Genomic DNA, 16,449 nt, shown 5'->3' with positions numbered 1-16,449 from the left:
AAGACACACTCAAAATGTGATGCCCCTTAATGGGCAAGTTGTCACCACCTTTAATGATTGGTAATACACTCCTCTCAGTCATTAATATCAATATTGCCTTGCTTCAGGGAGATCTTCAGAGTGCCTTTGAAGCAATTTGTTTCCTCTTCCCTGGTATACTGGCCATTTGAGAGATGAAAAAATAGAACTTGGTGGGAAGATGCTTTTAAGCCACCAGACATGGTGTTCAGTCCATCATTGTTGATTTTACTGGAATTTTGGCTGAATGCTGTGGGACTGATTTGAAGAAAGAGACTAGCAATTGTTCAACTTTCCTTCCATTGAATCCTGAGGATGTTACAGATGTATTGCTGGGAAATTTCTCTAGTTCTCTTATAAATCTCTGATGCACAGCCAAAGTTTTATTGCAATAGAGAATTTACTGGAGGCTACTACAGTCATAGATTTGCAGCTCAGAAAAAGTCCCTTCAGCCCATCAAGTCCATGTTGGTGAAAACTACCACCTAACTATTCTAGACACATTTTTCAGCACTTGGCCCATAGCCTTGTATGCCTTGGCATTGTAACTGCACAACTAAACACATCTTAAATATTACGAGGTTTTCTTCCTCTATCACCCTTACAGGCAGAGAGTTCAGACTGGCACCACCCTCTGCATGAAAAAACACTTTCCTCACATTCTCTCTATTCCTCTCACCCCTTACCTTAAATTTATGCCATGGTTGTTGCTCTCTCCACCAAGGGGAAAGGTTTCTTCCCATCCACCCTGTCTATGCCCCACATAATTTTATACATGTCAATCATGTTCCCCATCAGTCTCCTAGGACAGTTTGCAGGACCTTTGTTGTCAAAAATTCGTGACCATAATTTGGACAATGCTGAGCTGATTCAGCTGATCCAGTATTGGATTTCCTTGTTATAGTTGCCTTTTGAGAGAGGATGTTGTTAAGGTATGCGGACTGCTCAACTTAATCCTAAACTTCCTCTTCGACATAGGGGGTGGCACTGCTGCCTCACTCTGCCAGGGACGCCGATTTGATTCCAGTCTCGGGCAACTGTCTGTGTTGAGTTTGCGCATTCTCCCTGTGACTGCATGGGTTTCCTCTGGGTGCTCCAGTTTCCTCCCAAAATCCAAAGATGTATAGGTTAGGGTGAATTGGCCATGCTAAATTGCCCCATAGCATTCAGGGATATGCAAGCTAGGTGGATTAACCATGAAGAATGTGGTGTTACAGGGTTAGGGTGGGTGGGGTGTGGATCTGGGTGGGATGGTCTTTGGAAGGTCATTCTGGACTCGATGGGCTGAATCGCTTATTTACACACCGTAGGCATTTAATGATAAATGGGATGTGGAATGTTTTGTCAGCCAGGTGTGGGTTGGTATATGAGTTTCATTTCGGCAACATTCAAAGACAGGATGAATCTCGTATAAGAAGAAATGAAGATATTGGGAACTGCCTTCAAATCTTGTGCAGACTGAGCAATGGCACCACAGTCATACATGAACTATATGTCTCTGGTTGTCAGTTTAATTTTGGCATGAAGAACATCAAAGTTATGGAGCTTTCCATCTGGGTGGAATTTAATAGGCTGTGAACAGTATGGGAATTCACATTGAGAGGAAGAACAGGAAGTCTGGATGATTTTTAAATGGTGAGTAACTCTGATTGTGAATCTTTATTGGAACGAATTTGGAGGAAAAAGAATATTGAAGTTTTGTCCCCATTGCACATGGCTTAATTATGACTATTCTGAGGAAGGGCTAAAACGTTAACTCTGATTTCTCTTCACAAATGCTGCCAGACTTGTTGAGCTTTCCCAGCAATTTCTGGTCTTGTTTCTGTTTTTTCCTAAGACCATTAGGACCACAATGTGCATAATTTTATCATTCATACCTAAGGAAGGCAATACTTAGAGTATAACAACAAGAGTTCACAAGAATAAGTCTTGGAATGGCAGGACTGTCCAATGAAGACAGATTGAGTAAACTGGGCCTATATTTTCTGGAATTCAGAAGAATGAAGAGTTATCTCATTGAAATATGTATGAGTCTGTGGGGGCTTAACAAGGTACATTCTGGGAGGCTGTTTCTCTTGGCTGGAGATTTGAGAACTGGGGATATGGATAAAGGGCTTACCTATGACCGAGATGAGCACAAAAGTTTTCACACTGATGGTTTAGAGTCGATTCCAAGAGAGCGGAAACTGGGTCTAAGGAATTCAAGGAACTCGAATCAAACAATAAAACAGTTTGCACGTTTCGACTGAGTCACTACCATGGGCAATGGGAGGAATTTTTTTGTACCACCTTCATACAGTGCCCGATCAGCGAATATTTGATACTAATAATGAGTGGCAAGAATGAAATGTATTAAAACACTTCTTGTTTTGACGGCCAGAAAAATTCTTTTTAAATAAAATGACCTTAAAGAGTAATTCCTTCAGAGTGACAGTGCAGACATTACAATGGAAGGCAATACATTTTTCAGGTGACAGGACCATGTGACATTTCTTAAGTATTCTCAATGTGGAAGGATTGTAGGGAACTATCATAATATACAGCACACGACAGTAAATATACAACACAAAAGCATCCAACACACACCATTTACAATACACCATCACAACTACGGTCTCCTGCAGATTGAGTTATGGTTTTGGTGGACTGAAAAGGAATCTCCCAGGGTTTTAATCCTAAATTTGTCTAGCTGGTTTCTCTCCCTTAGGAGATTGCATGGCAGTTGGTGGATTATAGGGAGGGGGTTATTAGGGCACTGGGTATACACAAGCCACAGTAGACTAGCATTGGATTGGGTTAATAGACCAGCTGGTCTTTCCCTGTCCTTCTATGTCGCATCTTCATTTTTTAATACCTTTACATTTCCAATCCATTGTCTCTCATTTATTATTTGCTTTGAGTAGGAGGACTGTTCCTGCTGGATCTCAAATTTGACATGATTTTTCAAATGTTTTCATTCAACATACAATAATCCTGTTATCTTTGCATGCATGCCAACTCCTTGTTGGGATAGAGTTTTCCAGATTCCAGCCGGCCTTGTATTTTACCCAAGTGACACTTGAGATATATAATTGTTGGTAAGTTATCTAGTTTTCTGAGAGATTACTGCACCCAACACACAACCTATCAGCTTAATATTAATATTTAGTGTTAGCTGTGGTTATCCTGCCTGGTTTGTACTTTCCTATGTCAGTGATACTGAGGCTATCTAGTCTGTCCCTGTTTCCACTGAAGATGAGATCAGCTAATCTGACACAGATGGGGGGATAACTTTATTTGTTTGTATGGCACAATCATTAAGTAAATTGGTGAGCACATCCCCGATGGGTTGGGGAACTTGCAGCCTCACTAAAGGTTGAGAAGGGTCAGATGATCTCTGTTGATTCTTCCCATTCAATCACCGTGGCGTACTTGTAGCTCTTAGCTGCAAATGAGCATGTAAGTCGCCCCACTCATTTCTTTGCATTTCTCAGCTTCCCTCACCACAATGAGACAGGACCTTGGTACAACAGCAAAGACACAAACAGAACAGCCGAAAGTTGAATAAGTCAAACATGCAATGAATATTCAACTTCTGGACTTACATCAGATGTTCCTGCTTTTGCATCAAAGTATAAAACGTCTCGCTCCTAAAAAAAATATAAGAATAAATAAAAGAAGAGGCTTCAGATTAGTGTGTCCTTGCCATTGATGGCCAAACTGTACTTTGGATGTTGATATCAAAGCAACAATGATTGCGCCTGTATTCAGCAGCTCTAGCACAAAGCTGCATTTCCAAAGTCATTTGAGTTGAAACAACATTCACAATCCATCAATACCCCACTTTTGTTTCATGATCAGTAACCAGAACCACCATTCAGTGAGAATTCACACCCTGAACCAAATTCTTATTTTTCTATTAGTCATCGGTTAAGTTTAAATGTATAAATCTCTCATTTCGTGAAATACTGTCTTGCAGAGAATATCCAGCAGAGCGCAGAATAGCTTTAAGCAGAACATATGAATTCATCATGGCATCCCGCCAGGGAGCTAAGGGGATGCGCCATTTTACAACAAGATTGAGACATGATTGTGTAATTTTGTTGTAAGTGATTTTGCATTATTGTTAAGTGTAACATCAATGCCAGTTTCTGTTACATTTAATAAGTAACATTAAAATATCCATTTATTTTCTTTTCAGCATCAATACAGAAAATTCAGGAGATATTCAGCTGTTATACAGGCTTGTTCCTTTGCGACAACAAAGTCTAAATTTTACAAGTTAGACATCATGAGGTCAGTAAACGGTTAATTGCTGTTAGAAGGGAAACTAATAGACTGACAGGCGCTATTAATGTTCTGACTGCAGGTCAGAAAGGTAATAGTACGTATTAAAGAGAAATGGAGATAAGCGAATTTGCGCATTATTGGTTACATGGGTTGCAGCAGAATGCTGCACCAGGTTTCCTACGCATGATTGTCAGTGGTCTCGCAGTGTGACTGTGCCAGGATTCCTCAAGTGGGCGTGTCAGTGTGTTTCAGGGTTCGCTTGGAGTTGGTATGTGTCAGGGAGTCAGCGTGAGGGTGCCAGGATTCCCTCAGCGTTAGCGGGCTGGGATTCCTTCAGTGAGTTTGCCAAGGCTTCCTCAGTGTGAGTGTGTCAGGGCTTACTCGGTGTGACTGTGTATCAGAGTTCCGTCACTGTCAGAGCATGTCACGATTCTCTCAGAATGAGTGTCACGGTAACTGAGATTGAGTGTATCTGCGGTTCCTCAGAGTGAGTATGTCAGGGTTTCATCAGCACGAATGTGTCAGTGGTTACCCCAGTCTGAGTGTGTCAGGGATCACCCAGCATGAGTGTGTCTGCATTCTCTTCAGAGTCAGTATATCAGAGGTCTCCGAGTGTAAGTGAATCAGGGTTTCCTCAGATTGACTTTGTCATGTTCCTCCTGTGTCTCTGCATTGATTTTGCTCAGCTTGTTGGTTATGGCTCCCTCAAACTGTGACAGGTTTGGGGGTCTCTCTCAGTGAGTTAATTTGTGGAGAACAATGAATCCAAAATTATGAGCCCACTTGCTTAGCTCTGAAATGTTTCAGCATTATTAATAAGTTAGGCTTTTCAACAAATGATTTGAATGTGGTCAGTGTCCATAATACTATATATACACATATGTATAGAAGAGTGCTAATAGTGATACAGTGATTTGATTCAATAAAACAGTACTTCATAAATAATAAATGAATAGTTAACCTTTGAATATTTATGAGCTATACTGAGTAAACATGCTGTATTACTTTCAATCAAACAAGTTTCGTTTAGAAGTTTGAAGTTCCTTTTAGAGGAGTCTAAATCTGCTTTGCTTCATGTCTAGTTTTGCCAACAATAAAAATTAATTTCAACGCTAAATGCAAACAGGAAGAACAAGCATAAGTTTGAGAAACTGCAGAAACCTACAAGGAATAAGGTAACGCAATGCCACCTCCAAGCTTACTGTGAAGGAGCTGAATTACTAAGTCTTATATCAACACCAACACTTTGCCGGAATGTTGTCACAGTTTGTTACTAACACACCAGTGACAATAATCAGCAATATACTATCATGTCATCACAGCCACAACCACCATATAACTATCAAACTATCATCGTATGATTTTCAAGATTCGCACCACATAATCATAACATGTTACCATATAATCACCAAACATTCACCATATAATCACCGAAGTATAATTAAACACCACTCTGTCATGATCTCTGTTGACAGTGACAACTTTTAAAGAGATTCAAACTTCCAGTGGTTGATTCACAGGATCTCATGTTTTAAACCTTCATTGTAACAAAAACTAAACAGTATTTTCTTTTTGTGGGCAACTTATACTTCAAACCATAGAAAGTAATATTACCCTTGTATAATTGTCTATTATCAGTGTAGACTCAGTGCTGGGGGAAAAATGATTAGGAAGTTTGCACACAATACAAAGATTGGGAATGGTAAACAGTGAGGAGATTACAAGAGGATATAGATAGGTTAGTCAGATGGGGTGATCAGTGGCAAATGGTACTAAATCCAGATAAGTGTGAGGTGATGCACTCTGGCAGGAGAAACAAGGCATGGGAATAAATGATGAAGAGTAGGACCCATGGATCAGAGGGACCTTGATGAGCTAGCCCCTTAAAGTCTAAGGGAGGTGATTAAAGTGGTTAAGAAGGCATATGGAATACCTAACTTCATTAGAAGAGACACAGAGTTTAAGAGCAGGGAGATTAAGCTGGAACTGTGGAAAACTGCATAAAATTGTGAGGGCAAAGATGACAATGATGGGAAGCAACTTTCCCCTTGGTGGATAGATCAATGATCGGAGGCATAGATTTGAGGTAAGGGCAGAAGGATTAGAAGACATGAGGAAAAACATTTTCACCATTAGGGTATTGGGAATCTGGAACTCACAGAAAGGGTAATACAGGTAGTATAGTAACATTTAAGAAGCATTTAGGTGTGCACTTGTGATATCAAGGACTACAAGGCTATGGGCCAAAGGCTGGAAAATGGAATTAGAATAGTTCAATGGTTGAGTTTGACAGGCTTGGACACAATGGGCCAAAGGGCCTTTCGCTGCACCAATAGATCTCCTTGACTTTGACTTGTAATCCGCTGCACTCCTCATGGAATTCCAGTTTTCTTTGCAAACAGTTCATAGTTACTCTCAACTTCCAATAGGTTTCCATTTCCCCATTTTGCTGAGTCGTAACTTCAAGAGAGCAGCTCCCAATGTTTGCCTCAGTTTTCAAACAGTTGCTTAAATTTATCACTGGCAGTAATTCTTGTTCCAGTTAATTTTCTCCCTCACTGGCCATTCCAGGATGAATAACCCAGAATTCTTAGATGGCTAGAAGATCTAATTTAAGGGCGAACTATACAGTAAATGGAAAAGTCCTAGGGAAAATTGATGAACAGAGAGATCTGGGTGTTCAGGTCCATTGTTCCCTGAAGGTGGCAACGCAGGTCAATAGGGTGATCAAGAAGGCATACCGCATGCTTTCCTTCATCGGACGGGGTATTGAGTACAAGAGTTGGCAGGTCATGTTACAGTTGTGTAAGATTTTGGTTCGGCCACATTTAGAGTACTGTGTACAGTTCTGGTCGCCGCATTACCAGAGGGATGTGGACGTTTTGGAGAGGGTGCAGAGGAGGTTCATCAGGATGTTGCCTGGTATGGAGGGTGTAGCTATGAAGACAGGTTGAATAGATTAGGATTATTTTCATTAGAAAGACGGAGATTGAGGGGGGACCTGATTAAGGTCTGCAAAATCATGAGGGGTATAGACAGGGTGGATAGCAAGAAGCTTTTTCCCAGATTGGGGGACTCAATTACTGGGGGTCATGAGTTCAAAGTGAGAGGAGGAAAGTTTAAGGGAGATGTGCATGGAAAGTTCTTTATGCAGAGGGTGGTGGGTGTCTGGAACTCGTTGCCAGCAGAGGTGGTAGACGCAGACACGTGAGTGTCTTTTAAGATATATCTGGACAGGTACATGGATGGGCGGGGAGCAAATGGACACAGACCCTTCGAAAATAGATGACAAGTTAGACAGAGGATCTCAATTGGTGCAGGTTTGGAGGGCCGAAGGGCCTGTTCCTGTGCTGTAATTTTCTTTGTTCTTTGGCTGCAGAATATGTTTCATCCAATGGAAACTTTCTCCCTTGCATTTGCATCTGTGTTAGCTTGCAAAATGAAGCTTCCCATTCTCTGCAGACCACACAGAAGCTCTGCTGTGAGTTTCAACTGATTTGAAGGATCTGTAACCTGATCTCAAAAATGATTTCCTCTATTCTCTTCTCCAGTGGCAATGTGAAATGTATTAATTTGGCATCTTGGTAGAGATGCTAATTCAATCCCAATTCTGTTTCACCTTAGACGTAAACGGACCATTTACATAAACGCTGTTGACTTTATAATATCAACAACTTTTCTGGAATTTTGGGAGACAACAATTACAGCATAAAATTCAGTGACTGCCAACTGTCTGCAATCAAAAATAGCTTGCTCCTTCATAATGTAGCAAACTAAGCCTTCTTTTGATCCTCAACAATCGAAACACCCAGGTTTAATGTCAGGCAGATTGCAGTTGAGGTCACATGACTCTCTTCATTTATTCTCTAAATATATTAACTATATTACAATTGTAACAACTACTGTAACAACTTATATTTATATTATTGCAACTTTAGCACAATAGAGAGTCCATAGTGATTTGCAGGGGCTTTATAGAAGTATGACAGCAAGCCAAATAAGGAAATACTAGGTCAGATGACTAAAAGCTTCGTCAAATAGGTAGGTTTTAATTAGTGTGTTTCAGGAGGACTGCAAATTAGAAAGACCGAGAAGTGCATGGAGGGTATTCCCAACCTTGGAGTCCTGACAACCCAGAGTACAGCCACCAATGGTACAGCAGTCAGATTCAGAGATAGAATTATACAGTCATAAAGCTGTGCAGCATAGAAACAGACCTTTGGTCCAAATCGTTCATGTCAACCAGATATCCTAAATTAATGTAGTCCCATTTGCCAGCAGTTGGTCCATATCGTTCTAAACCCTTCCTATTCATATATCAATCCAGACTCCCCCTTAAATAAAAACCAAAATAACTCTAGATGCTGTAAATCAGAAACAAAAACAAAAGTTGATGGAAAAGCTCAGCAGGTTCTGTTCTAAGTAAGGGTCACCGGGCTGAAAACGTTAATTTTGATTTTTTTCTTTACCGATGCTGGCAGACTAGATGAGCTTTTCCAGCACCTTCTTTTTTCACTCCCTTAAATGTTGTAATTGCATCAGCTTCCACCACTTCCTCTAGCAGCTCATTCTATACACGCACCATCCTCTGCGTGAAAAAGTTCCCCTTAGGTCCCTTTTAAATGCTTCCCTTCTCACCTTAAATCTAGGCCCTCTGGTTTTGGAGGCATCGGGGGTAAACAAGCCACAACACACTGCAGCAACCCAGAATTGTGCAAAGCAGAACAGGAGCACTTATACATAGTTGTTAAAAGGAATGGATACCCAAAAAGCACAATCCACTCTTCCATCTGCAACAGACTACAACAAAAAGACACAACATGGCCAGACACACTAGTCACCCTACTGTACATCACAGGCATATCAGAGATGAACACAAGATTACTCAGACTCCTCAGTACCAGGGTAGTCCACAAACCAACAACCACCCTGCGACAGCTACTGACGAACGTAAAGGATCCCATACACACAATCAATACAACTAACATAATATATAAAATACCATGCAAAGACTGTGAGAAACATTACACATGCTAAACTGGAAGAAAACTGGCAATAAGGGTACATAAACACCAAGTAGCCACCAACAGACACGACTATTTCTCACTGGTCTCAATACACATGGACAGAGAAAGATATGAATTCATCTGGGACAACACATCCATAATAGCACAAGCCAAACAAAGCCATGCCAGAGAATTCTTAGCAGCCTGGCATTTCAACCAGAACTGCATCAACAAATGTATTGAACTGGACACAATATACAAACCACTGAAAAACAGAACCAGAGGTAATGCCAACCACCCCAGCAAACCAAGGTATATAAATAACAAGTGGGACAGAACACCAATACCTCACCAGAGGCACACTGATGATGTTGCCTGCAGGATGATGAAAAGTCTGCAACTAAACACACCGGCTCAGCAAGCAAGTCTGCAACCTCAAAATACTTAATGACTACTTTAAATCAATCTTTACTAGAAAAGAGGAAACTGACTAAACATCAAGAGAAGAAATGAAAATGGTAGAAGTAATGAACAGGGAGTGGAGAGGCAGGAGGTACACGTAAAGCTGGTTACACTGAGATGAAACGGAAATACTGCAGATAACGAAAATCTGAAATAAAAACAGTTCGTGCTGGAAATACTCAGCAGGTCTTAGCAAAACTGAGACAGACAGAGTTAATGTTGACTCTTCTTCAGAACTGAAAATGTCGAGACTGGCTACCACCTGGTTAGGTGGCTTGCCAGAAGACTACAGAGTGGCAGATGTTCAAAGAGGAGCATAAGGTCATCTCGAGTGATTACAGGACAGCAACTTTAATATCAGCAGCAGATAAGCTGTTAGAAACAATGGTCAAGGGGAAAGAAAAATAATTTCAAAAGGTTTGAATTAATGAAGGATATCTTGAATGAATTAGAAAGTATCTGATCATATTTGTCTAATTTATTTGGAATTTTTGATGAATTAATAAAGTTTAATGAAGGCAAAGCAATCATGTTGTCCACAAAGGTATTAAGTACATGCTTGACAAAGGGCTACATAAAAGACTTTGAAGACCATGAAAACAGGAGGGTTTTGTCAACTTGGATAAGAAATTTATATAACTTTGGAAAATTATAAATATAGGTAAGTGGTTGCTTTCAGACTGATGGATGGTTGGCAGTGTGTTCCCCAAGGTTCTATGCTAAGACCCTCACATTTTTGATATATGTAAGTTATTTAAATATTGGAAGAGAAAGTAAAATTTCAAAATTTGCTGATGATACCACAATATGAGGTGTGGCAGACAGCAGAGATAATGCCAGTCAATTGCAAATGAGATTAGCAGAATGGACAGCCAATTGTCAGATGGGATTTAATACAGAGAATTGAGAGATATTGCATTTTGGCAGAAAGGATAGGAAGGGACAATATAAAAAAGCATTTAAAAAATTAAAGAGTGTATAGGGATCGAGGAGGACAGGCATGTTGAGAGAACAAATAGCAAGTCATGTGGGATCTCGGGCTTCATAAACAGTGGTATCACGTACAAAATTATGAAGATTACAATCAATCTTCTCAAATTCTGCTAAGGCTACAACATTGATATTGCATCCAGTTCGGATCACTGTAGTATTGGAAAGAAATGATGGTCCTTGACAGTGTAAAAAATATTTATCAGAATGATTCCAGGGATGCGGCATTAGCTACAATATTGGGCTGGAAAAGTTGAAGTTGGTCTTTTATACCAAATGAAATTTAGCGGTGATTTGACAGAAGTGCACAAAGAAAAGCTTTCCCCATCTGTCAAATTTGCAGGGACCAGGGGTCACAGATTTAAAGCCTGAGGCAAGAGATGCAGGAGAGAATGCAAGAAAGAACTTTTTTCACACATTGAGTGGTAATGACCTAAAATTCATTGTTTCCATTCCACCACTCTTGCGGCAGAAACTGATTTCTACAAAATACTGTATGGGGCCTTGAGGAATGTATATTTGCAGAGCTACAGGGAAGAACAAGGAAATTAGACTCGCTGGATTACTCTATAGCAAGTCAGCATGTGCCTGATGGGTCAAATGGCCCCGTTTTGTGGCATAATGATGTATGTGTTGGTGCTTATACAACTGGTGTGTAAATAAGCTTAAGGTAACGTATGTTTATTCTATGATATGTTAGTGATTCTGTGGTAATAAGTTTGTAATTCTAAAATGGTGAGCCGATAATCACATAGTTACGTAATGGTGATTGGCTGATGATGTAAGATTGACGTGATGGTGTTTATAATGTAATTTGTTCGTGATTAAATTATGTTGCAAGGATGGCTATCTGCTATGTCAGTAATTTTATAGTTGGTGTTGACCTGATGAAGCTACAAAACAGGACTACTTGCATGCAGAACAGAATAAACAGCAAGTGATAGACAAAAACTAAGAAATTTCACAAATAACGGGTCAGATCCAGTCATGAGCGGTGGTGCGAAGAGGAGTCTCCAAAAGTATCCTCTATCAGGGCAGCTGACATGGCCTTCAGTACAGCCTTAGATAAGGTTACACATAGTAGGCTATTGGACAAAATACAGTGGCATGGGATTGAGGGAGATTTAGCAGTTTGGATTAGAAACTGGCTTTCTGTATGAAGGCAATGAGTGGTGGTTGATGGAAAACATTCAGCCTGGAGTCTGGTTACTAGTGGTGTGCCTCAAGGATCTGTTTTGGGTCAACTGCCGTTTGTCATTTTTATAAATGACTTGGACGCAACCATAGGCAGATGGGTTAGTAAGTTTGTAGATGACACTAAAGTTGGTGGAGTCGTGGACAGTGTGGAAGAATGTTGCAGGTTGCAGGGAGATTTGGATAAACTGCAGAATTGGGCTGAGAGGTGGCAAATGGAGTTCAATGCGGATAAATGTGAGGTGACTCACTTTGGGAAGAATAATAGGAAGGCAGAATATTGGGTCAATGGAAAGATTCTTGGTAGTGTGGATGTGCAGAGGGATCTTGTCCATGTGCGTAGATCCCTGAAAGTTGCCACCCAGGTTGATAGTGCTGTTAAGAAGGCTTACGGTGTGTTAGGTTTTATTGGTGGAGGGATTGAGTTCTGGAGCCGTGATGTCATGCTGCAACTCTACAAAACGCTAGTGTGCCCCATTGCAAGAAGGATGTGGAAGCATTGGAAAAGGTGCAGAGGAGATTTACCAGGATGTTGCCTGGTCTGGAGCGAAGGCCTTATGAAGAAAGGCGGAGGGACTTGGGTCTGCTCTCATTAGAGAGAAGGAGGCTAAGAGGGAATTTAATAGAGACATACAAGATGGTCAGAGGATTAGATAGGGTGGACAGTGAGAGTCTTTTTCCAAGGATGATGACGTCAACTTGTATGAGCGGGCATAGCTACAAACTGAGGGGTGACAGATTTAAGACAGATGTCAGAGGCTGGTTCTTTACTCAGAGAGTGGAAGGGCATTGAACGCCCTGCCTGCCAATGTAGTTAACTCACCCACGTTATGGGCATTTAAACAGTCCTTGGATAAGCATATGGATGATGATGGGGTAGTGTAGAGGGATGGGCTTAGATTAGTTCACAGGTCAGTGCAACATCGAGGGCCGAGGGGCCTGTTCTGCACTGTAATGTTCTATGTTCTATGCTCCATGTCTATCCTCAATAATAGAACAGCACAGCACATCAGTACAAAAGTCAAAGTGGAAGCATTTGCAACAGTCTTCAGCTGGAAGTGTCACGTGAATGATCCATTACAGCCCTTTCTAGAGGTCCTCCTCACTTGCCTGAATGAGTGTAGCTCCAACAATGTCTTATTGGTGTAAACAGGCGGTTTGAGCACCATAATTAATTAGCTGAATCTACCACAGATACTCCTATTTGGCTCTTGATGTTTAGGCCCCAGCTGAAGTATTATCTTCAATTCTGAACAATGCACTTTTAGGAAATGGTGCAGAATAGATTTACCTGAATGACGCCAGGTTTGAGGTTACGTGACAAGATGGAAGTAGCTGTAGTTGTTCTCCTTAGAACACAGAAGTTAAGAGGAAATTTGATAGAAGTGTTCAAGTCATTAATGGATTTTTAAAAATTTATTCATGCTTTGTAGGCATTGCCGGCAAGGCTAGCATTTATTATCCAATCCTAACTATCCTTGAGAAGGCGATGGTGAATTGTCATCTTGAATTGCCATTAGGAAGGGACAGGACTGCAGTCCTGTAGCAAGCAGTCAAGTTTCCATCACACTGCTGACTTATGCCTTGTGCATACTGGACAGACTTTGGGAGGCTACGAGGCAAGTTACTCCCTAACAAAACTGAAATCTTGGGCTGTACTATTCTCTGAAATAGACAGCAAGGGTTTTGTTGGCCTAATTCTGATACCAAGCGGTTTGAAAAAGAAATGAAGAAAAGACATGCATTCTTGTTGTTTATTTCATGTGGTTAGCGCAGTGATTCTGGGAAGAGGATCCCACAGTAAGCATCGCAGTGACACAGACTGGGAAGAGTGGTCCACAGTCACTTTCACAATCATACTCAGATTACCAGTCCTTTTTTTTAACGTTAATATTGAGATCTGCATTTTTAGCCAGGAATTGTGATCCTGCCTTCTTCAGAAATGCAGAATGTGAAATCAGCACAGTTCCCCTATAGCATAGGTTGGTTAGGAGAAGTCAAACAACATCCTGCACTTTGAAATGGGCTGCGTTCTGAGAATTATATATCCAGCAGTATAGTCACTTTGACAGCTGTTGCAAAAAGGTAAGTATGTCAGCCAATATAGGGTTAGGGTACCAGATGGTTAACGGGTTAGGGTGCTGGGTGAGTACAGTATCAGGTGGATTGTGTCAAATAAGTGTTGGAACCCTTCACTTAGATTGGTGCCGGAGGGAATGAGAATATCACGATTAGCAGCAGTAGAAAGTGAGGGGTGTCAGAATCAGCAGGGGTGTCCAGCTGAGGAGGCAGGGCAGTGGTCAGGTCGTGACAGTTCAGGCCAGGGATGGAATTGTGGTGGGTTAGGTTGGCAGTTTAATCGGGGTTACAGTTGACCATCGGGGGTACAATGGTTCTGTGGTGTGCATAGTGATTTGGAGTCAGATTAATAGTTACTCTGGAATTAGACTAGGATTTCAGTTGTCTAAACTTAATGGAAGCTGAACTCTTTGAATTCTCCACTGTTAACGGATTTTTTCAGTATGTTCAGATGTAGTGAAATTTCACTGGAATCTTCAATTTACCAGGCAATTCCCATACAGTCTGCTGCATCCAGAATTCCACTGGGTCTTGGCACACAAATCCTATCTGGCTGCTCCTGAAACTCTCTGACCACTAGAATATTTGGGCCACCACCTGGTGGAAACATATGAAGGGGCCGCAAACTTAAATCATCTACACACAAGAGAAAATGGTATTGGTTATTGTCTCAACTTATTTGAAAATTGTTAAGATTAGCCTTACTGGCATGTTGACTTGTTCCATTTCATACTGTCTTACTGAATAATCACTTGGAGCCACACAATTAAGCAATGCCATTACAGGATGTAGTTGAAAAGGATCACCATGGAACAAAAAAAACACTGAAGATATGTTTGAATTACATAAATACAGAGAAGTTGTTACATTAATTCTGTACGTAATCAAACATTCAGCAGTTTAAAGCAATGGTAGATTGGTGAATGTATTTAATTCCAAATTGAAAATACCCTTAATTCTGCTAGTGAGAGAAATAATAGTGTCATTGATGCGAATAAGCATGGGGGTTGGTAAAGTTATGGTTGGAACAGTAGGAACATGGAAAAGATTGTGAATATTGTAACTCTGTTAACCATCCTTAATATTGGATTAGCTGTTATTGGCAGTTGTGATTGTGCATTGTGATTACTGCGCAGAAAGACCTCTGTAGGATATCTGATGATAACCTGGCACACTTGGTAGCATTCTTATTCCTTATGTGAGATGGCCCTGGCTTCAAATCCCACTCAATGGAATTCAGTGCATAACCTGGGTTGACTACATTGGTGGAGGTGCAGTCTTTTGAATGAATCATTAAACTAAGTATCTGTCTACCCCCTAGTGATATTAATGAACTTATGGCACTGTTCAAAAAAAGCAGAGAATTCTGTGTGGTCTCCTGACTGCTTTGTCCCTTAATCAACATCACTGGAACAGATTATCTGATCATTTATCATGTTGCTATTGGTGAGAGCTTCCTGTGCATAAATGGCTGTTTTGTTTTTAACTTTAATTAAAAATATTTAATCGACTGTATCATACAAATTCAATCTCCTTCTATCATTCTAGAAAGCAGAGAATCCTTTTCTCTGCTCAAGAAAAGGAAGTGTAAGCAGCATCATACATCCCTGTCATAGAGTTACATGTTGCAAATGGTAAAGTTGAAATTAGATTTTAGCATGGCTGAATAAAGCAATAACTAGAACGATGTTTTAAAATAAATCTTATTGCTAAATTTCCCATTCCTTCCTTTTGTAGGAATGCTGACTGTTGCTGATTCTGCAGTACAGTTAAGATATCTTTCTTTCTTCATCAAAGTGTGCTCGTCTCATCTGGAAACCTGAATAGCTAGCATTGACAAATTTACAACAGAGACCTTCCAAGTATATCAAATCTATTTCCACGCAGGCATCTTCCAGTAGATGGTAATCAGGAGTGAGGGACTCTTACTGGGCCTTGATGGAACAAAGGAGGTTAAGGAAAGAATCTAACAGAGATGTACATTCGTTATGAATGAAATAAATAAACGTGTCAGTAATGAGGGGACTGAGACTGGGAATTATTGGCGGTGGAAGTTTATCAGAAAACTTCACACAAGTGAGCATTGAGCAGAAAACTTTAACATAATTTATAAAAACAATTAATTTTGTATTTGAAAGAGTAGGACATAAAATAGGGTAGACAAAATGATTTGCATTGACATTAAAGTGCAGAAACAGGGCATCTGGCCCTGCAGTGGTAAGTGGATAACAAAGGAAAGAGTAAGGCCCATTAAGAACTATAGCAGTAATTTGGACCCAAAGGAGTAGCATTCTAAATAAATAGTTTGAACCAGTGTTCACTGGTGAGAGGGATGATATGGGTATGGAAATCAGGGAGAAAGTCTCTGATACAATCAATGAAATTGGCATAGAAGAAAAGTAGATTCTGAGTGTTCTGGCTTGAAAATACA

At 40.5% G+C, this 16,449-nt stretch overlaps 1 protein-coding gene across 3 annotated transcripts in view; it reads right to left on the bottom strand.

The window, feature by feature from the left end:
• cacna2d2a (calcium channel, voltage-dependent, alpha 2/delta subunit 2a) overlaps window positions 1–16,449 on the bottom strand; it is an 815,854-nt gene that overhangs the window by 364,252 nt on the left and 435,153 nt on the right. For 2 of the 3 annotated variants that reach the window (XM_048547478.2, XM_048547479.2), the window contains exon 5: window positions 3,603–3,647. The exons of the other annotated variant lie outside the window; for it this stretch is intronic. In XM_048547478.2, the coding sequence (XP_048403435.1) occupies window positions 3,603–3,647 (45 nt within the window). The remainder of the gene's footprint in view (window positions 1–3,602; window positions 3,648–16,449) is intronic. 3 annotated transcript variants of the gene reach the window in all.

Source organism: Stegostoma tigrinum, chromosome 11 (assembly GCF_030684315.1).
Source record: "Stegostoma tigrinum isolate sSteTig4 chromosome 11, sSteTig4.hap1, whole genome shotgun sequence".
Taxonomy (NCBI): domain Eukaryota; kingdom Metazoa; phylum Chordata; class Chondrichthyes; order Orectolobiformes; family Stegostomatidae; genus Stegostoma; species Stegostoma tigrinum.
This window is presented reverse-complemented; position numbering and strand designations above follow the sequence as displayed.